Source organism: Cydia strobilella, chromosome Z (assembly GCF_947568885.1).
Source record: "Cydia strobilella chromosome Z, ilCydStro3.1, whole genome shotgun sequence".
Lineage (NCBI taxonomy): Eukaryota > Metazoa > Arthropoda > Insecta > Lepidoptera > Tortricidae > Cydia > Cydia strobilella.
Genome location: NC_086068.1, coordinates 804,665 through 828,280, shown reverse-complemented (window position 1 = coordinate 828,280; position 23,616 = coordinate 804,665). Strand labels below are relative to the sequence as shown.

General features: G+C 37.8%; 1 protein-coding gene across 1 annotated transcript in view; it reads right to left on the bottom strand.

Annotated features, from left to right (window-relative positions):
• Positions 1-7,538: 7,538 nt before the first annotated feature.
• Positions 7,539-23,616, bottom strand: part of LOC134754585 (LIM/homeobox protein Lhx9-like) — a 36,619-nt gene continuing 20,541 nt past the window's right edge. Inside the window, 3 exon segments of the mRNA XM_063690902.1 lie at positions 7,539-7,786; positions 8,867-9,096; positions 22,108-22,250. Coding sequence (XP_063546972.1) covers positions 7,631-7,786; positions 8,867-9,096; positions 22,108-22,250 — 529 coding nt within the window. The 3' untranslated portion in view covers positions 7,539-7,630.

Genomic DNA, 23,616 nt, shown 5'->3' with positions numbered 1-23,616 from the left:
AGGGTAAAGTGGCAACCAGTCTATAAAGCCCAAAGCAAAGCAACACTGGATAACAATCCAAGGTAACTAAGGGACTATAGCGACCCGGCCCGGCGTCGCACGGGTTACAGAACCTTATCAAATTATGCACCTAAACCTTCCTCAAGAATCACTATTGATAGGTGAAAACCTCATGAAAATCCGTTGAGTAGTGTTTGTTTATCGCGAACATAAGTTACAGACTGACAGAGCGGGGGGACTTTGTTTTATAAGGTGTAGTGATTATAGGAGTAAACGGCAGTGGGAAGTCATAATCATAGGTATCTATAATAATGCTGACACTGTATTGGTATCGCTTGATTAGAAGATTTTTTTGTACCTTAAGGCCATTCCGTCGGTTTACCGCTGTCTCTGTCACATTTCGCAAGAAAGAACGGGAAAGATCATGCGCGCCAAGTGTCAATTTTGATCGAATTTTGTCGATTTTTATTTATTTTAAAAACGTTACCCTACAATATCGAAATTCGAAAGCTATGAAATTATTACTTAAGTTAAGATTTATTTTTTCTTCTTTTTTTATTTATAGTATCACAATAAATAACCGAGTAAAGTTGGATTAAAAGTCCTAAGTTAGAGGTTACTTTGGGAATTAATTGTATCTAGCGAAGTGTCATAATTCGTGTATCGGAAGCTATGATATTAAAGATAATATAGTCAAGAACTACATATATTTTTTCCACGTCTACGAATATCAACGCCTCTTAGAAAAACAGGATCATATAAGGAGATTTTTCGCCTTCTGGCTCAGGGAACCGCCTTAATAGCTGCTCTGCTCTTTTAAACCCAATACGTTGTAATTACCCAGTCGTCCACAAATACCTTTCAGCAATGATAAAAGCTTTATAATACAAGGCCCTGCATTTCGTAGTGTTTGAGATATGCCTAAAATTTAATCCGTCATAACGATGCGTACGATATTAGATGGATTTCCTACGCACGGGACACTCGCTACCGCACAGTTATGACTGCGGGCTTGGCCAATTGTTTACACAGGTAAACACAGAATTAAGTCAGTTTTTTGACCTGATTTCTTTACCTTAGTGTGTGCTGAACTAAATATACACTGATGTGAGAAATAACTTACTTTTTTATAAATTTTTTCGTCTGAATTTTCGGATTAGACAAAATATCGACATCATTATTAAATTAATGTGAGGACAGATATAGTTCTTGATTAAAATTCCTTAAAGATAGCTGTCAAATATACACTGACAATAATACATCATGAGGGTCAGTTATTCACTAATTGGGCTCCTGGGTCTTTGTTTTAGCATAATGTCAATATCCCAAGGCTCGTTAGATTTATTGGACCCATATTGGACCCTTAGTGCTAGATTTCTAAGGACAATTTTATTTTATTAGATTAACAACTTGACTGTAGAGATCCAAAGAGAGGTATCATAGGATAGTAATGATATTAAGTTATTGTATAAACAACAAAAATATAGAAATAATAGTTATAATAAGCCCTCCAGTGGTGAAGGCCTTCACCACTGGAGGGCTTCGTCACTTTTTCTTTAATATATGACATCTATCACAGTTTTTAATTTATATATAGTAGTGTGACTACTTAAAAAAACACATCAAAATATTTAATAAAATAATTTGATTTGTTCCCAAACTTGTTCATAGATGGCAGCACCAGTCTCTCTCGCTACAACGTAAATCCGTAAGGAGTTCGTTTAGGAGGTGCAAGCGCGCACTGCTTGCCCTTAGAGCTGGTCAAAGACGCCTAGTCTTACTAAGATGGCTAATAGTAATAATACTTTATTACATAAGCTGACATTTTCAGTAAGTGTATTTCTAATTAAAAAATGCAGTTATTCTATATTTATTTAAAAAAACTGTACTAATGAAACTTTATGCACATAAAGTACTGTATGCTCGGCGACGTCCAAAATACTGGACGTATTTTCATTACGCCGAACCTGTGGCTACGACCAACATACTTGATATATGTTTTTTTTTATCTATTATTTAAATAGATTTTTTCATGATTCTTCTACAAAAAACAACTACATAATAACATCAAAAACAACACAGTTTTTTGAGATTTTTTTCCTTGTCGATTTAAGGGTTAAGCAATATTTAACTATATTTTTATTAGTTATTCCCTTATCTGTGGCCGAAATAGATTCATCACCAAGTAATCTCGTTAGCATACCGATCCATATTTATCACCAACTTCGACATTTTAATAAGCTACCGGATCCCTCTGTTCACGGGAAACACTAATTTGATGTGGCGAAAGATTATAAATATTTTAAATAACAAAGTCGATATATTTGTTAACGGTCCAACATGAATGACTGAATGAGCACTACTCATGGGCCAATTCGAACAAGATATCAACTATAGATATCCACTAGATATGAAACAGAAACGATAACGAGATATTTAAGAAAGTCATGTCTTATTTGACATTTCCGCGATTCCGAATGTCCTCTTGACTTGAACGATCTCTTTAAGATTTGCTTAAGATATTACTTAGACATCCACTGGATATCTAATGGATATCCCAAAGCGTCACAATAATTGTAGCGTGAAATGATAATTGGTTCCTCGAATTAAACTGCAAAAGATAACTAGTTGAGAACTAAACTATAACGTATCCATTCAAAACACTTTATTTACATACAAGATACATACAGTGGTACTACGTAAACGAAATTAATAACTAGCTTAAATCTAAAATAGGCCCTTGAGGCATTGTACCTAGGATGCTGGCGGCATTTCCCCGCTGTATCGCAATGCTGATACGTTGTGCGAGGAAGCCGCTAGCTCTTCGGTCATTACGTCAACCAGACGCTTCGCGATTTCTGCAAACAACTTGTGCGCGCTGGGACCCCATGGACCTAGTTTCAACTCCAATACGTATTTATTAGATCTCGTAATGTTCTCGTATCTTGTAATTGTCACGGTTGTTCGAATAGACCGGTTAGAATCAGGGGCGTAGCTAGAGGATATGGCGCCCGGGGCAATCACCAAATTTGCGCCCCCTGACGACTGACAAAAGTTTACCTGCTTCTGCCTTTTGCCGATTTTGGTGCCCCCTCTTGGATGGCGCCCGGGGCACTTGCCCCCCCCTGACCCCCCCCCCCCCCCCTAGCTACGCCACTGGTTAGAATAGGGTAGTGTAAAGTCCTCATCAGATATATCGGAGCGGCCAAGGTGGTCAAAAATATCTGAACATGCATTTATAATTTCTGGATATTATTGTCTTTGTTCAGATAATTGTAAACATCTTTGTCACGTTGATAATACAATATCTGATGTAGTCAAAGGAGGGGCATACCTATATTATTGAAGGGTTCCTAAGTACCTAACTAATTATGTAATATTTGATCTCCAGGGAAAGGCGGCTGCCCCCCCCCCCCCCCCCCCTGTTGTCCCCCTAGCGACGCCGTTGCCAAAGTGAATTTGGTGTAATCATTATCAGACGAATTATTAACGGGCGTAGGCCTCCCTTTAGGATCTCCACGGCGGCGGCTCGTGCGCTACCCTCAACCAACAGTTTCGATCTTCATCAGAGACAAGATGGCGCCGCTCTTCCTTCAGGTTACATAACTATATTATATATTTCAGGATTTAATTAAAACTATTAAATTAATGTTTTGCATCTATATATTAAACTTTCATGTATAAATAGGTTTCCGTAATTACTACGACCTAAACAGTTATCCAAAAATTGATATGAATGCATTTTGTAAGCTTAAATAATTAGCAATTCAAATAAATTAAAACATTCAAAAATAAGAAAAAAACAATACAAAACTATAATCCAACTTTGCCCATTGTATAAATTTTTATAGTCTCAACTTTGCCCAATTGTAATATGTTATGTACTTTCTACGTATTAAACGAACGGGTTACTCACATCTGACAGAATATTATTTGTCATAAATACACTTTGCATAACGATAACACGTATCGCAGAAAACTTTTAGTCAAATGATATACTTTCGCATAAATATATACTTGTCATAATAGTCATTACGCATAATATTCATTAGGCAGAATTTCCTAAGTGGGTTTGGTTAGGGTTTTCTGCCAAATAATATTAGGCGAAAAGAAATTCTGCAAAGTAATTAAGAAAAGCAGTATGCCAAAAGTATTTCTGCCAAACGATATTTCTATCAAGTAACATTATGCAATACAAAAATATGTCAAAAAACTTTCTGCAACACAATAGGGAACAATACCGAACATTCAAAACAAACGTGCAGCAGCATCTCCAAAAGTAACAATAAAAAAAAAACTTGCAAAAAACACCCACATCAAAGGCAGGAGTCCTGAGAGGAGTTACGACATGACCTAAGTTACTCGTGCTCATACTACATGGATTTATTCGGTACAATATATTATATTTACATATTCAATTACATTATGAGGTTCTAAATCACTATTCCTAAGGGTTCATCCATTAATTACGTCACACAAAATTCGAGGTTTTTTGACCGCTCCCCCCCTCCTCGTCACACTTGGTTACATTTGGCAAACCCCTTCCCCCCTGCAGTGACGTCACATTTTTTCAGAAATCGGCAAATCGAATTAAGCATTATTAATGTTTTATTAAAATATTTTTTGACAAAGAAATATTAGTAATGTTATAACCCAAAACAGATTAGGAAAGAAAATGAAGCGATTAAAATAAAAACGATTATCGTTCCAAAAACACGTTGTTTAACTGTACAGCGAATAAAATAATTTAAATAATAATAATAATTTAAGTGTGAAGTTTGTGACTCCTCCCTCCCCCTTGTCACAACATGTCACATTTTCTTGACCCCCTCCCCCCCCTAAACGTGTGATGTAATTAATTTTATTTTACTGCTATAGTCAGCAATACAAGCCAAAGAGTCAATCTATAGTAGCTTTGCATAAAAAGACATCCCTACTAATATTATAAATGAGAAAACTATCTCTGTCTGTATGTTACATCTTCACGCTGAAACTGCTGAAGCGATTTAGATGAAATTAAATGGTCAAACAATCAAATATGAACAAATGCGATGAAAGGAAAGGCACCACAGCGCCAGTGTTTACCTCTAGGATATTGCCCACAAAAAAAACACCCATAAAATAACCAACCGTTTATCAAAAGAAATTTAGTACCCCCGTATTCTTAAACGTGCTAAAAATATCTATTGTCTAATAATATTTTTTTTCTTTATTTGTCAACAAAAATTAACGTAATATTGTCTTCGGTTACCGCGATAGATACTCATGAAATAAAACTATGAAAACGGATTATATCGCGTATATTGAATTTATAATACATCCCGACGTTTCGAACCCTTTACAGCGTTCGTGGTCACCCGTTGACCCGTTGAACGTCGGGATGTATTATAAATTCAATATACGCGATATAATCCGTTTTCATAGGTTTATTTCATAAATTAACTTATTATTTTAATTGTAACAGCTCTCGTCAACATTATAACAGCTCTGATATTTAAATTGTAATTGGTTCCCCGCGATAAAGGCATTGCCTAGTGCGGAGACCCCTGGTATGTCTGTAACCTTTAGCCGAAATAAATGATCTTTATTCTTATTCTTTATTCTTATTCTATTATGCTTAGGCGGGCCCATTTGGTGGTAAACACAATGCAAATTAAAATTTCCTTGTAAGTACTACTTTTGTATGTATGTAAGTTTATCACGAAACAAATGATTTATGATTATGTTTTATGATTAACTAATTGAGGCTAGTAATGAGTTATGACTAAGGGGGATATGTAATATTTTATGAATGGGCAATGTTACCCTATGAGGCTAAAGTAATCCGGGCAAAGATGCAGTTTCAAGTTGTACATAAACATATACCTATGGCAGTATTTATAACCTCTGCGCTTAATCCTTACGATTTTCGACTATACATTGGAGTTACATTGTTCCTTAAAATTATCTAATTATCTAAAAATAATCTTAACTCAATCTGATGTCTACTATATCTTTGTTATTGATAAGAAGTAATTTATCTAGTAAATGCACCGGGCTTACACCACACTGTCTAAGCTATGAAATAACTTTACTGTCGGTACAACATACAGCCATTTTGAGGGTTCCGTATTCCCAAAGGGTAAAAAACGGAACCCTATTACTAAGATCCCTCTGTCCGTCTGTCCGTCTGTCTGTCTGTCACCAGGCTGTATCTCATCAACCGTGATAGCTAGACAGCTGAAATTTTCACAGAAGATGTATTTCTGATGCCGCTATAACAACAAATACTAAAAAGTACAGAACCCTCGGTTGATGAGTCCGACTCGCACTTTTTTATTATTATTGGTGAACGAAAAGTTAAGGACGACTCACGTTATAACGGTCCGGGTCCGGACCAATGCGTCCAACAGTTCCGCTTTCTATAAAGTATCACCGATCACCCGTCATTATAAAGCGAAGTGTCAGAAGCCTCGGCTCGGATCTGCAGCGGTATCATGGTCGCATTTTTATCACCTGTCATGCCATGCGTCACTTTCGCACTTACATATTTGTTAGAACGTGACAGGCATGGTGTCAAATGATAAAGAGCCGACCATCTTAGCCCTACAGGTCTCTTCTAGCATGAGTTACTCTTTATATTTTCGGTTTCGGCTTATTACTTATATCTAAAATGGGTTACTAATTACTAATTAGCTAATTAAATGTGTTTTAATAACATGACTAGTATCACTTATATACATAATAACCAAAAACTATAGGAAACAAACACGATATTATTAGGCTTTTTACGCTAAATGACCTATGACAGTAGTATTTTTACAAAAACTTAAAAAAAATACAAGGTATTCTAGATAAATTAAAGATACTTAAATAAACTGTAATTAATATTTTTTGTCAAATCTTAAGCTTAATTAGGAATACAAATTTTGTATTACATTTTTGAAAACTATAGTCTCTAGGTTTGGTACTGTTTTACTGTAACTTAAACAACTAGGTACATAATTCCATCTTGTAAATTAACATGCTTAACTGATTATTTTGCAAAAAATTACGAGTGCCAATATCTACCTATAAAAATTAAATTACAATAAATATATCAATACATATTTAGCACAATAATTTACACGAGTGGCCGTCTTTTATCAAACACACTATTCCGAAAGTATTGGATTGGGATAACATTTTTTTTTTCATACTGGAAGTACATATGGGATGGGGCAAAGAAAAAGAAGAAGGAAGTACATAATATATCAATGTCATGGAATGTTATTATAGTAACTTTAAAAACTGGTTTTTATTGTAATAACTGTAACAAAAACGACTTTATATGATACGAGTACATATTTTCAATAAATATTACAAAACCTCGACTGAATTAAACAAACATCTGGGGCAAAAGGTTCCGTTTATAGAACAACGTAAAACATAATGTTTTGTTCTAAACGCTTTCATCAATTTCATCATACAGCTTGTAAATAAAACTTTATTTCACTCGTTGGCATTCACATTCAGACAGACACACCCAACTTTGCCCCAAAACTTGTATCTTTGCCCACAAGAACTTCGATATTTTTATATTTTTAAGCACATGTTTTACGCTCGGTTACACATTCAACTTTGCCCCAAAATGTATCTTTGCCCACCTTCGTTAGTACATGTCGGTGAAGGGCACGGGATGGTGGGGGTCGTCCAGGGTCTGCAGCTCCAGCATGAGGGTGGGGGGCTGGATGGAGTGGGGGGTGGGGTTGGTCTCTTGACGCATTATGTTGCGACGCCATTTCGCGCGGGCGTTCTGGAACCATACCTGGAAGAGTAATTGTATTTAGAACTACATTATTATGACTTATATTGACCGGGATATAGACCGTGATTACCTTTTGTATTATTTGTGAGCTCCCGATATTTCGACGCAGTTACATGCATTACACATTATTATTAACTCCATTGAAAACCCTTGGACCCTAAACAATGCGAATTTGAAACCTAAGCACAAACGTGGACCCTGGTATGTCCATAAACTACGTCCGGACCCGGGTATGTCCTTAAACTATGTCCAAAAGAGAGGTATGGGCACTGTGAATGACATCTCGCTTTGTGTGGGAGGGTACAGGACAGCGGCGGATGTCATTCCAGATCTAGAGCAGAGCCCACCTGGGGAAGTACCTCCACCTTACAGAAAACCGCAGCCAAATAACACTAGACCCTACTCATAGTGTTGTGTTCCTGCCGGTGAGTAAGGTTGTCAGAGCTCAACGAGGGAGAGGAATGTTAGGGTCGGCAACGCGCATGTAACTCCTCTGGAGTTGCAGGCGTACATAGGCTTCCGTAGCCTGCTTAACATCAGGCGGGCCGTATGCTTGTTTGCCACCGACGTAGTATTAAATTTTACAATAGTAAACTATCAAAATCAATTTTATTATTTGCTCTATTAGTAGTACAGTAATATATGTATTATTTGTTCATTTGCTCTTAATTGCAGAAACAAATTGTATTGACGGAATGAAAAACAAGTCAACATGAGAATATTTATCATTATAATTTTTATACGCTCTTACGATAAATCTGTTCTTAGCGTAAGTGGTTCGATGGAAAGGGGCAGGATAATTGGGGCATTTTCTATGAAAAGGGACCTTATTGTCGATGGCGCTTACGCTGCACAGCGTCGCGCGGCATTGTATTTATATCGGAGCATCGTTTATAATGGCGTAAGCGCCATCGCCAATAAGGTCCCTTTTTATAGAAAATACCACAATTTATAGTCATGTCATGCAGTATAATATATTTTTTGTTGTTTTTGGAGCATATGCGTATAGAATAAGGTTCAAAATAGCATTGAAACCTAAAAATCGTTAAAAGCGACTTTTACGCGCAGCGACGATATTACCTGTAGCACCCTCTTGGAAAGCCCCGTCTTCTGCGCTAACTGCTTCAAATCCTTCGCATCAGGATTCTGGTTGACCGCGAAGTAGGACTTCATGGTGCGCAGCTGGTGGTGCTTGAAGCTGGTGCGCATGCGCTTTGTGCGCGTGCTGCTCACCGAGCCGGGGGACGCTGCGCCGGAGTCGTACGCCAGGGACTCCATGGAGGAGGATAGGTCGCCGCGGTGGAGGATTTCTGGAAGGATAGTTTGAGCATATATAAATTTTATACATATAATAATAATAATAATGAGCCCGCAGGGCAGCTTGTGGCGAGCTGTTGGGGAGCGACGACCCCACGGACCCGAGTGCTCCAGAGAGTCGGTCAGGGTCTCCGTCTCCAGCGTGTCTTCGTCGGTCGGAGTGGACCCCAAGGGGACCCGCAGGACTCTCAGCTCTGGCTTGCCTTCATTGGCCGTCCAGAGGGGAGTCGTAAGAGCTATATGCTCCAGGGGTGGAAGTGAAAGATGCATAAGACGCGAGTTGGCACAGTGGCTGTGAACAGCCACTGGGTAGAAAGCGGCGCACATCTCTCGACACCCCTGAGCCGCTCACACTGGTGTTGCTCCTGGTCGTCTTCACGACGGCAGTTTCAGGGGCCCATCCAGTCAGCGGCAAGTCACCACCTGCCTCGATAACGTGTATTAACATTGTTATGGCAGGTGTCCGGAGTTCTTTACAATAGCCCAGTCTCATTGTTCATCCAAACTTCAATCCATAGACCGGTATACTGTTCACTTTTTCTGCAATAGTCCCAATGCCTGCTGCGACCGGTTCATGGGTGTCTATTGTTGCGCCTGTGAACGGGTTCCAGCACGCGTTCTACATGACATTAAAGCTCTCCAAGGGGCCTCTACGTGTTGGATCTATATCCCCACGTACGCCTTATAAATGACCGGGCTTAACAACCCGAGAGTTTGTAACGGACATACAAATAATAATAAAATACGTTTATTCAAAGATGTTTGAACATAGGTACATAATAAAAGTACACAATAATGCTTACAAACTAAGGTCTGTTTTTTTATTCCGTAGACTAAAATCACGTTTCATGTGTAAGGCATGACATTTCTTAGTACCACATGGAATGTCATTTTAGTTTACGGGATAAAAAAACAGAATTATAATAGTGACGTTTGGTTGTCCGCGTCTCCCCTTACGACCTAGATCTTTATTCCATGTGAGCTTTTCTCGCAAGAACTATTCTAGACATACCTTTTTCAGACGAGTCCCCAGTTTTTATAATAAATATTTGTTCGATATTGATCCTTTTAATAATTCCTTGTCTAGTCTTAAAATGCTAGTATACATTCATCTTTCTGTAATGTACTGTATTTACCACAGTAAATCATACGATATATTATAATGTATTTAGTACTGTTTTTAAGAAACTTACACAATGACGCATGCCGCGTGTACAGACGTGCCGTTCACACCACGTTCACACATAGAAACGCAAGTGATTTCTGCGTGCCCGCCCTGTGCCCTAAGGCCAAATCTAACTTACATTTGACATCAAAATTATATCTAAATGTCATTTTGCCATCATCCGCCAGTGCGTCTCGCTCGCGAAAACACATGTCCATATAAGTACGAGCGAAATGCACGCGCGAATACATATCATTTTAGTGTTAAAATGTACTTTCGAATTAGCCTCTCTGCCTTCTTGAAACAGTCTTATGCGCCTATGCCAATGTCCTAGCATCCGCCGGAACACAGATTTAACATATACGCTAGATGACGCAAATATCACGATTTCAAACAAAATTTACGCATAATATAATTTTAAAATTACTAGGAAATATGTTCTTGCCTTTGGGTGCTCGCAATTTTTGGGCTGTTGCAGTTAATTATCAAGCAACGAAGCATTTTTTAAGTTTTCACGGACGTCCGGCTGCAACAACTGACGCGCGTGGACTGTAAAGAGCGACGTTCAACCTCGACGCTTGGTCGGGGTTCGGACGCGAAGTAGACGCATTCGCGTCTTCTATGGTATATTTATTTCTGTGCGCCGGAACCAAAGATTACAGCAAAAAGCTAACGAAACCGCATTACGACTTCCCGCGCCTGGGATGTGGTTGCATGGTGTAGCACACTATCTAAACTGATTGTTTATCGACGTTATGTCTTCAGCAGTAAGGTTTACCTTACCACTATGAGTTGATTGTGTTAATGATCGAATGATTTTGAATAAGAAATCATCTGGGGCTTATTTATCGAACGGTATTAGACTAATGTTAGTCCACAAACTGTCAAATCGTAGGGGTTTCCATGGCAACACGCTAATAATATTAGCGTATAACCTATTAAGTATTCATTTAAAAAAATATGGCTAAGTTTTGAATTAAATATTTAAATACTTATACGTTGTTTACATTAAAAACTATCGTAAACTAAAAAAAAACGAAACGTCATTAATCATTTCTATTTATTAATAAGCATAATTGAAAGACAAATGTTTCTAATAGTCCCGAAACACCGAAAACTTAAGGGGATCCCATGCCCCAATGACCTTCGATTTGAATCCCTTAGTTTTCTAAAGTTTTTTGTAGCTTATCATATTAACAGCAACGGATTTTAGCAATATAGTATCCCATATTTACTTCAAAGTTCGTTGTTTCCGAAATATTTGGCATCAAAGTTGAACAATTTTATGCCAAAAAACTGGTTTTCTGGCCATAACTTTTGTGTTAATTAGTTTAAAATTAAAACCTTAAACAAATTTTTAGAGACGTCTAAGACGAACCCAAATATGTAGATTTCGTATAAGTAAGATCTTTCACAGCAATCGAGATACGAAAAAGTGTTTTTTTAGACAATGTTTAAAACAATCATAAATAAATAAGTATTCATTTTTTTCACAATCCGGTAGACAAAATCGGAGATAAAAGATTGAAGAACCGATAGCCGCTTGTCTTATAATTCTATATGTAGTGCAAAAGTAGGAGATACTATTTAAAACTTGTCAAAAATCGATGAAAACCTCAGGTAGCCCCTTAAAACGTTTAGGGTGGTCAGTGGCCATTAACAAAAAGTTGGTCTATAATAGTCAAATTAATAAAAGGGCTTATATTTAATTGAATACATATGTAATTAAGCTTTTGTGAGGTTGAAAGATAACATCTAAGGGCAAGTCAGCTGTCTATTTTTAAGCTAATTAGTTACAAAGCGCCTCGGCCGAGAAATTGAAAAATAAGGATAATCTTGATATGCTTTGAAGAGGGTTACACTTTATATTTATATGTTAGATGTTAATGTTAATAATACACAATTTTGCCAGGTGTTAAAACCTTAAAACTAAACGTCGCGATTAGTTAAAAAGTTTTTGAATAAAACGGTAGGCAATATGCATTGGTACGGCTTATACTCTGATTTGTAATTAAATTCCAAAAAACTAACCTCACTCAGACTTTCTTTCGTAATAATGGAAAATATGTAAAGAAGTAAACTCAAATTTCCCTTTTGCATACTCTAGCATTTAAAATAAATATAGATACATCCTTTTAGCTTTGTTCTTTCTTAAAACATACGGAAAATAGAAATTGAGGTTAGATTATTGGAATTTAATTATAAATCAGTTTAACTGCTTCATGCTATTGCTATGCTAAAACCAAGAGGCGTAAGTAACCTCTAAGAACCTAACCTCTAAGAAGGTGTAAGTACGTGTTTATATTGTGCTACGTTGACAGGTTATTAAAAATAAGTAATGCAATCAATTAATTATATGTATTATTGTATTATTTTAATAATTACATTTTATACAGTGGATAAGTACCACAATTTATAACATATTAAGACGGGCTACCGCAGAATTGTAGATTTATATTGAATTATTAAACGTTTTCAATAGGGAATATTACGCGAAACTGCGCAGGGGGCGCCACTAACACAATCTGAGGGTCTATCACAAAACAAGAAAATCGTAATTTCGTTATCAGTATCACTCTTGCATATTCGAGCGATAGAGATAGCGAAATTTCTGATTCTCGTTTCCCGGTAGGTCCTCTGCAAACAAACCGCCTTGATGCATTATCTCTGAAAACTTGTCAAAAAACTGTTAAAGGCACAATATGTATAAGTTACTCTATGGTTTACTAAATGTGATACTGCTGCACTCTGGTGGCAGAACATTGCAGTAATATCCCCTATTAAGAGCAAATGGAAAAGGTTTTATTTACTTATAATTTCAAAGAACCTGACGTGGAAATATCAATTAGGAGTTTTTGTAAAAAAATGATATACAGAACATTATCGAAAGTTTTAAGTTTGTCTTATTTGTGCACCTTTTAATAAAAATGCTAATATCCGTTATCCAAACCAATTGTTAGAAGCCGCCATTAAAAAATAATTACACAACACCCAACTTAAATCACACTGGCTGTCCAATATATTTAATTATAATCTTAATAATTAGGTCGTTCCACTTGGCTGTTCAAAAACGCCAGCGATGTATGAATCTTCATACAAAAAACTAAAAAGACTGAACTCTATTTCTATTCAAGGGATTATAATCTCTAATATTATTAAATTAGATTTACAAAAAACATGTGAGGTTGGTTGCGTCGTGCCCCGTTTAAAGGAACAGTCACAAAAAATATATAAATTTAGTGGCCGTTGTGGGGCCTTCAGTTATCTTTTGATCAAAAAATGTACTATTAGGAGTATATTTATCATTTTGTTATTTGTTATGAGTGTCGCCACCTGGCGGTTTTGGACTTCACTTGAAGTCACTTGATTTGTACCGTTAATTTTGGCTTTGTTTATATGAAGTATTATATATTAAACACATAAAAACGTAAAAATACCGTACAATATGAAGTACCTATATAAACATACTTAACATTTTTAGGTATGTATACAAAATGCTTCAGGAGTTACCCTCTTAAAAATACACTTCGAAAAGAAGTTATAAATAAGGATTCCAGACTAAATTAGGTTGAGCCAAGATTAAAAATAACTAATTTAGCGATTTTTGTGATGTAAGACTTCTTTAGGCGCGACTAGAGGGTAACTCAGATTTTTTTTCTGACGGAAGTAACGCTCTGTAGTGACCGCACAATAGGACTCACGTCAAAGTGGCAAAATTACACGCACACACTTTTTTAGGGTTCCGTACCCAAAGGGTAAAAACCCCTATTACTGACTCCGCTGGCCGTCTGTCCGTCACCAGGCTGTATCTCATGAACCGTGATAGCTAGAGAGTTGAAATTTTCACAGATGATGTATTTCTGTTGCCGCTATAACAACAAATACTAAAAAGTACGGAACCCTCGGTGCGCGAGTCCGACTCCCACTTGGCCGGTTTTTAACTGAGCAGCGGGTTAAAGCCTGACCATTAATATATGATCATTGTCAAGAGGGCGCTGTTATTCTCATGTATAGGGTGACAGTTCAGTATAGTATGAAAAAAATAGTTCCATTGATATTCCGTAACATGGCGCGTGATCATTATGGCTTTAGTTTACGTATTTTCAATATGATTTGCGAATTGACAGCTGTAATAGTAACAATGTCGGCGATAGTACCTACAGTGAGCGTCATATTTTATGGCGGCCTAAGTGCCTAAATATATCGGGACACATCCTTTATTTCTAAATAACAAAGGACATTTTTGAGTTTAAAACTAATGGGGTTGGCCGGTCGAAGTGTTTAACAGATGGCGCCAGCATAGCTTGCCCTGTCAATCCCTAGAATAGGGATGATGACACATGTTGAATTTTATAACAAAATCTAGTAAAATAGATAGCAAATGAGCAATTTATCACAATGTGGATATTAAAATAATATATAATACAAAAATACAGGACCTAAAGTTTCAAAAATTTAAGTTTTTTTTAACTTCCAAATAAGGAAAAAATAAGGGTAACATTCGATTCCTTACATTTTATCAGAAAAAAAGATCGTATGGCAACTATATACATAAACGCAATATTTCACCAACAAAATCGCAATTTTACTTATTTTCCATACATTCAAGACGGGCTCTCAGTGACCTTGACGTCACGTTCACTTATCATTCTGTTAAGTCAGGCACTGACTATCAGTCCGCCGGACGATATCGGCCTGTCAGTTGTTCGGAACTGTCAAATTTTTGTTCTAACTGACAGGCCGATATCGTCCGGCGAACTGATAGTCAATGGTCCCCTTTAGAAGCGTTTCGCGAGTGAAGTACGACTGCCAGACTTTGACTATAATTTCTGACTTTTGTATTGCTTTAATGAAATGGGTCCCATATAGACATTTGATCCTAAAAACAAACCTGATCGATTGTCTTCTAGCCTATTGAGTCAAATTTATGTTTTTTATTAAATGCAATTTTATGCCCTGGATGCCAAATTTAAGCCAAATCTCATAGAAAAGGGGCAAGCTATGATAGCGCCATCTATTCAAACCTTTGACAGTTGCCAACCCCATTGATTTTGTACTTGTAGTTACAAGTACACGGGGACTTTGATAGAAGCAGTCGAAAAACGTGTCATAACACCATTTTCATTATCAATCTAAAAACAAAGTGGCTTTAAAAAGAACTCAAGAGCCCTGTTGTCACAACACTTGTAATAAACTGTTTAAAAACGTCGCAATCTCATACAAAGTTAATGGCGGTTACGACGTTCTTAAATATGAAGGTTGTGTCGTATCTACATCGGTGTACTGAAGCGTCAATACAGCTAATAGGGTGTTAGAAGAAAAACGTAGTAAGTTAATTAGTTGGTGCAGGTTATAAGACTTTTAAAGATTTACTAGTCATAGTCAACTCTTGATAAATTTTAAACGGCAGAAAAATGCCGGCCAAGTGCGAGTCGGACTCGCGCACGAAGAGTTCCGTACCATTACGCAGAAAGGCAATAAAATCACGTTTGTTGTATGGGAGCCCTACTTAAATATTTATTTTATTCTGTTTATAGCGGCAACAGAAATATATCATCTGTGAAATTTTCAACTGTCTAGCTATCACGGTTCATGAGATACAGCCCGGTGATAGACAGACGGATAGACAGACGGACAGTGGAGTCTTAGTAATAGGGTCCCGTTTTTACCCCTCTATAGATAGATATAATTTTATTGGTATTAATTATACACTGTCACTGTCAGTTACATAATTAGCAATAATTACTTACAAAATGATAATAAATTTAGATTCAGATGTCAATATTTTTAAAATGCTAATTAAAAATTAATAATGTCAACAATTCCATAATTCAACTTCATTAAGAAAATAATAACAATAACATAATATAAGGGTTATAATAAAGGTTAGCTGGAAGAGATCCCTTAAGGGGATAAGTTCGCCTTTGTACACATTTACTGTTTTCTCTCTGTGTTATGTACTTGTTTTGTGCAATAAAGTGTTTACTACTACTGCTACTACTAATACTAATACTACTAATACTAATACTACTACTACTACTACTACTACTACTATAGGTATAATTCTAATTACAAAATTGCACAATTTATTTATTCTATCTACCGTGGGGATTTGGTCACATGTCACATGAATTAGCCTCATGCATGAAGTTTATATTTGAACGAAATATGTTTAATTCGGATGTTTGTTACCGTTATATCATGTTACAAATGCATTTCCGTTTTTAAATTACCATTTAATTGCTTAAAATTATAAATGAAAAGTACAAAAATTTGCCCGCGAAAAGCTAGTGAGCGAAACGCTCGAAACGCCACGTGACGTCACGCGTTCGACAGATTAGTGTCATTAGTAGCAAACGTCAGTTGGGCCGCCCAACGTGTGACGTCATCACGCTCTGTCGAATTCGCGCCAAAAATTATGAGCGTTTCAACCGCTCAAAAATTTTCAACATTTTAATTATTTATTTAATAAAATAATGTTAAGGTTTACAAAAATATTTTTATCATTTCCGGTGTTCCAACGATATAAATTATGAATCCAAAAATAAAAATAAATTCATGCATAAAATTTCGCAATTTCGCGTTTTGCAATTCTCCAAGACGGGTGCGGAACCCTAAAAGGGGGTTGATTTTAGCAGAGTTTGCAAACAAGTACACTAGTACAGTCGCCATCAGATATATCGGAGCGGCCGAGGCGCTCACAAATATCTGAACACGCACTCTAAAACCTTTATAGAGGCGTATTCAGATATTTGTGAGCCCCTTCGTCGCTCAGATATATTTGATGAGTGTAGAGGAGACCGAGGTGAGTTGTGACAGATGAGAGTTGTGACATTGTCGATTTTTTGGATACTATATATTAATTGATAGCGAGCTCGCAACAGTGCGCGTTTGTAACTTGAACTAACAAACGCGCGCTATTCATATCACAACTCTCCTCTGTCACAACTTATCTCGGTCTCCCCTAGTTTGTTTCCCTGCGAACGATGGTATTAAGCTAAATTAAATTTAAAAGTGGAAAAATTACTGCTTTGGGTGAAACTTGAACTCAGAGGCTCTTGTATCCAGAGGCCGTGAGTTCAAGTCTCACCCAATTAATTTTTCCACTTTTAAATTTATTCTACTCGCCCTTCACCACTGGAGGGCTTCGTCACTTTTTCTTTAATATATGACATCTATTACAGTTTTGAATTTATATATTATAGTAGTGTGACTACTTAAAAAAACACAAATCAAAATATTTAATAAAATAATTTGATTTGTTCCCAAACTTGTTCATAGATGGCAGCACCAGTCTCTCTCGCTACAACGTAAATCCGTGTGCACGCGCGCACTGCTTGCCCTTAGAGCTGGTCAAAGACGCCTAGTCTTACTAAGATGGCTTATAGTCGAGAAATTCGGACGGGCACCGCCGTGGCGGGGTGGCCTAGGGGTTCATGGCGTTAGCCGCGATAGCTAAAGACGCCGGTTCGAATCCTATTACAGTTTATTCCTAAAATAACAAAAACATGCTTTTTCAGACACTAATTGTGTTTTGAACAAAAAAAAATTTTTTTTTTTAATGTGCCTGATCCGCATTTTACAGTGTAACATATCCAAAACCTTTGTGTCATGTCATACATTGTACCTACGTTTAAAAAACGGATATGGCAATAATAAAAAACCGGCCAAGTGCGAGTCGAACTCGCGCACCGAGGGTTCATTACATAATTTTAACAATGTATTTTTTTATGCGAAACGTGAGTGAAAGGTAAATTGCCGTTTACGATTTATGACGTTTAAAAAAAAAACTAGTTACCAGATCTCGTTCAAACCAATTTTCTGTGGAAGTTTGCATGGTAATGTACATCATATATTTTTTTCAGTTTTATCATTCTCTTATTTTAGAAGTTACAGGGGTGGAGACACACATTTTACCACTTTGGAAGTGTCTCTCGCGCAAACTATTCAGTTTAGAAAAAATATATATTAGAAACCTCAATATCATTTTTGAAGACCTATCCACAGATACCCCACACGTATGGGTTTGATGAAAAAAAAATTTTTTTTGAGTTTCAGTTCCAAGTATGGGGAGCCCCCAAAATTTATTGTTGTTTTTTTTGCGAGAAAATCTTAATGCGGTTCACAGAATACATCTACTTACCAAGTTTCAACAGTATAATTCTTATACTTATACAGAGAAAAGTGGCTGTGACATACGGACGGACAGACATGACGAATCTATAGGGTTTCGTTTTTTGCCATTTGGCTACGGAACCCTAAAAATGCTTTTGATTTCATGATTACCACTATATTCGCAATATTTGTATGGTACTAAAAATAGTAAACATTTGTGCCTAAATGATATATTAAATGTAAAACTTTTCAAAGAACATATTTTTTTTGCTTCTTTTCGCTCTTCTGCAAACTAATGTAGCGTCATGGCACACAGATACTTGAATCAAAGATAGATATAACTCCGTAATAGATGGATACAGTCTAAGGAAAAAACGTGCCTCGAAAATCACGAAAATTTGATTCTCGATCAGATGTCGCTACTACCTTTGGCCTCGTATAGAGGGCGTTGACGGTTTCGTTTGTTATTTAACAATTTTAACGCATATCAGTGAAAGAACATGGGTCAAAATAATAAAAATAATTAATGCAAATAAAAAAATCATTTATCCATATTTAAATAAATTTAATCGTATTTTTATAAATCTTCATTTTTAGTTTTAAAGTGTGTCGATAGATGGCAGTGAATTTACAGTGGTTACAAAATTTACTATGACTGTACCGCTCTAGGTATAATATTATATCCTCTTTGCTTTTACTATTTAAATTAAATAAAAAAAAGATTTTCACAACCAATTATATTTCACAAAAAAAAAATCCCCACAATCAAACGCTATAACGGTAAATAACTGTCCCAAGACTTAAACAGGTCGCTCTCAATGAAAAATAACCCCGACGTAGCCCAGAACGAAGTAAACTATACCCGTACTCTTTACCCAAACCGGGGGGCTGAGTGTTGAAAGGCGATGGGTATATGTTTGGGAGTGTGTCGTCTATTCATTAGTAGGTTCAGACGGGAATTGACATTTGGGACGTGGGGCGCGATTTTCCTTTTTGAGGTTTTTTTGAAATTTAAGCGGCATCTAGACGAGAATCTAGTTGTGTCTCGTTGGTGGCGAGTTTTTGTTTAGTTCATCACAGTTTGTATAATAGGTTTGTTTCCACATGTTGAATTTTATAACTAAATCTAGAAAATGAGCAATTTTTCACAATAAATTGGGAACTTAAAAAATATATGGGAATCCATACTCCATACTAATATTATAAATGCGAAAGTCTGTCTGTCTGTCTGTCTTTCTGTCTGTGTGTTCCCTCTTCACGCTTAAACCGCTGAATCGATTTAGATGAAATTTGGCATAGAGATAGGTTGAGTCCCTGAGAAGGACATAGGATAGTTTTTATCCCGAAAATCATCCCTTAAGAAAGTAAACAGCGGGGTGGAATTGAGATAATTCAAGTGCCTGCTAATTTGTGTGCATAATATGCTCAAATTTAGATTGCTATGAAAATTTTTCCAGGCGCTATTATTACTCTAGCTGCGGTTACTAAGTCCACGCAGACGAAGTCGCGGGCAAAAGCTAGTGAGTAATAAATGTGACGTTTTAAAGCAAAAGGTACCACATTGTCGCTTACCATAAGGACGAAAATTGCTTGTAATCTTTATACGAAAAGCCTGTCAGAGCGTCCTTATGGTAAGCGACAATGTGGTACCTTTTGCTTGAAAACGACACAAATACTTTTACTATTAGACAGAAGGATTAGATATATTAATAATTAAAGTTGTGGCTATAGAAGCGCTGGCTGCGTTCGGATTCTAACCTAACTTAGGGCCGATACGGACGGATTCTAACCTAACTTAGGGCCAATACGGACGTATTCTAACCTAACTTAGGGCCGATACAGACGTATTCTAACCTTAGGGCCGATACAGACGGGCTGCAACCCGACTAGGATTGTCAGTTTTTTTTAAATATATAGTATTTGGCGGTTTAAAGGATCAAAAAATAAAGTACACACAGAAAAAAATAAAGTATTTCTTTATTTATTACATACTAGCTTTTGCCCCCGACTTCGTCTGCGTGGACTTTGTAACCCCAGCTAGAGTAAGAATAGCGCCTGGAGAAAGTCTTATAGCAATCATCCAATTTGAGCATAATATGCACACAAATATTAGGCAACTCATTAATTATCTCAATTCCACCATGATTCCACCCCGCTTTTCATCCTCTTAAGGGATGAGTTTCGGGATAAAAACTATCTCTACGCCAAATTTCAACTAAATCGGTTCAGCGGTTTAAGCGTGAAGAGGTAACACACAGACAGACAGACAGTTTTTCACATTTATAATATGTGCCATTTTCAACCAAAAGGGTACTTATTGTCGCTTGTCGGTAAAGCGCTATTTCCAGCTTCAATTAGAAATCAACTTTATCGACAACCGACAATGTGGTACCTTTTAGTTGAAAATGTCACATATTAAGTATGGATTATTTATTTTGCTTGTTCTAGTTTCAGTTTAAAATAAAGTATTTTAGCATACTTTATGTGTTTCGTATTTCATAAAGTATACGGAGGCGTAATATAGTAAAATATATCACTAGATAGTATAAAACAGTCGCTTTCCGCTGTCTGTCTGTCCCTATGTATGCTTATATCTTTAAAACTACGCAACACGCAACGGATTTTGATGCGAATTTCACCTATCAATAGAGTAATTCTTGAGGAAGGTTTTAGTGTATAATTTGTAAAGGTGTAACCCGTGCGAAGCCGGGGCGGGTCGCTAGTATATTATATAGGTAATATGTCTAGCAACCCTAAACCACAGGACGGACATGCTATACATCAAAAATCATTTGCGTTTCTATGTGTGAACGTGCGTCTGTACACGCGTCATGCGTCATTGTGTGAGTTGCGTAAAAATAGTACTGAGCGGCTGGCAAACGGCCGTCAATCTGCTGTCGCGGGGCGAGGGCACTCGAGTCCGGGCGGGGCGGTGCGTGGCCGTTCTGTATGATAATACTACTACTCATGTGCCTAAACCCGACTGCAACTGGGAACCGGACGCCGTTGCAGTTGGCGTGCAGTCGGCATGCAGTGCCCATACAAGTTGCAGTCGGATTGCAGTCCATCTGTACCGGCCCTTACGCTTAAGACATACGCAGTATTTGTTAGGGACTGATAGATTTATCTGTGAGTGACATTTTTGTATAGGTATAGTATGTCGTATTGAGTTCGACAGTTCTAAGGGAATTTTAAAACTAACTTACGGTTATTTGTGGCCTGACGTTTCGAACGTGACATCCCACCACATACCATCGGATCGTGAGGTTGTGTTGGCAAAGTGACAACCCTAGCGTACAAGTTAATAATCAAGATCAAGTGCGGGCAGTTCGCAAAACCCGCGCAGCAAGATGTTGATACAATTCCTCGCCAGTCTGCCTGTGAACACGAACGTAACGTCACGTTCGAAACGTCAGGCCATAAATAAACGTAAGCTTGTACGCTATTAAGTCTCGTGTTAGTTTTAAAATTATGAGTGAAAAACGTGTTAGTTTAAATCACTATATAGGTAGTTCTAAGGGAAGTTAGCTCTTATTCTTCCCTGGGGGTCTAGATGACAATTGTTCTCAGAAAACGAAACGAAACCCTAATCCCTCTTTATCATTCTTCCATATTAGTGCGGTAGAGACAGATAGCGTTTGTTTCGTTTATCTGCGAACGATTGTTAACTTGGCCCCCAGGTCTCCCTATCTAACCCCCGTCTCCCCCTCTCCCCTTTACTAACCTAGCGCAGTACTGGCCATCCTCATGGTCTGAACTTGCATGTCATCCGGTGATTGGGCGAGCTTTCTCTTCCTAGGTCTCCCCTTTTGGCTTGGGCCGCCGTAGAACTGGGAGGGAGAGCCTTCGCCGTCCATTTCTTGGCACCTGGGGACATTATACAAACACTATTATTACTAAAACATAAAAAGCCCTTAAGTACTGGACCCGGGTATGTCCTTAAACGGACCCGGGTATGTCCTTAAACGGACCCGGGTATGTCCTTAAACTGCGTCCGGACCCGGATATGTCCTTAAACTACGTCCAAAAGAGAGGTATGGGCACTGTGAATGACATCTCGCTTTGTGTGGTAGGGCACAGGACAGCGGATGTCATTCTTTTTTTCATCTAGAGCAGAGCCCAACTGGGGAAGTATCTCCACCTTACAGAAAACCGCAGCCAAATAACACTAGACCCTACTCATAGTGTTGTGATCCTGCCGGTAAGTAAGGTTGCCAGAGCTCAACGAGGGAGAGGAGTGTTAGGGTCGGCAACGCGCGTATAATATCTCCGGTGCTGCAGGCGTCCATAGGCTACGGTGACTGCTTACCATCAGGCGGGCCGTATGCTTGATTGTCACCGACGTGGTATAAAAAAAAGTAGATAGACAGATGTTTATGTCAAAACCGGAGACAAGCGTTAGGCACAGGGCGGACACGCTATGCATCAAAAATCACTTGCGTTTCTATGTGTGAACGGCACGTCTGTACACGCGTCATGCGTCATAGTATGAGTAAGTTGCTTAAAAACAGTACTGAGCGGCCGGCAAACGGCCGTCAATCTGCTGTCGCGGGGCGAGGGCAATTCAGGGACCGGCCCGCTATCCCTTATCGGGGTTTTATAAGGGTATTGCATAAGGCTTAACTCACCATACCCTTTGCCAGACGAAACCCTTTGTTTTGGTTTTAAAAACCCTTATATAAAGCTACCACATTTGAGTAATCGGTAGCCCAAATACCCTTACAAAACCCTTATCATCCGCTCACCAACACCTTGCATATTGCTTATAAGGGTTAGCCTTATAAAGGGCTTCCCTTTTAGCATATAAGCGTGCTAATTTAAGTCGTCTACCTTGTTCATAAAGCACACATTACTTCGAATCCGAGCGATCGACGGCGGCGACGGCGGCGTTCTTTGACTAGGCACGTATTTTCTTTCCTTTTCATACACTACCGTAGATATATACTAATCCTGTCTCTTTCACGCAAAGGGAAACCTTTATAAAAAGCGCTTAAAGATAAGGGTAACCCTTATTAAGAGCTAGCCTTATTTTTGGTTAGCTTTTCGGTAAGGGTTAGTCAAAGGTAAGGGTATGAATGGGCTTGCAGTTCAAAAGGGAAAGTCTTTCAATGTGTTAGCCGAGTTTAAGTGTCGTCCATTGAAAGGGTTTTATCTCGGAAAGGGTTGTCCGGTCCCTGGAGGGCATTCGAGTCGGGGCGGGGCGGTGCGTGGCCGTTCTGTATGATAATACTAT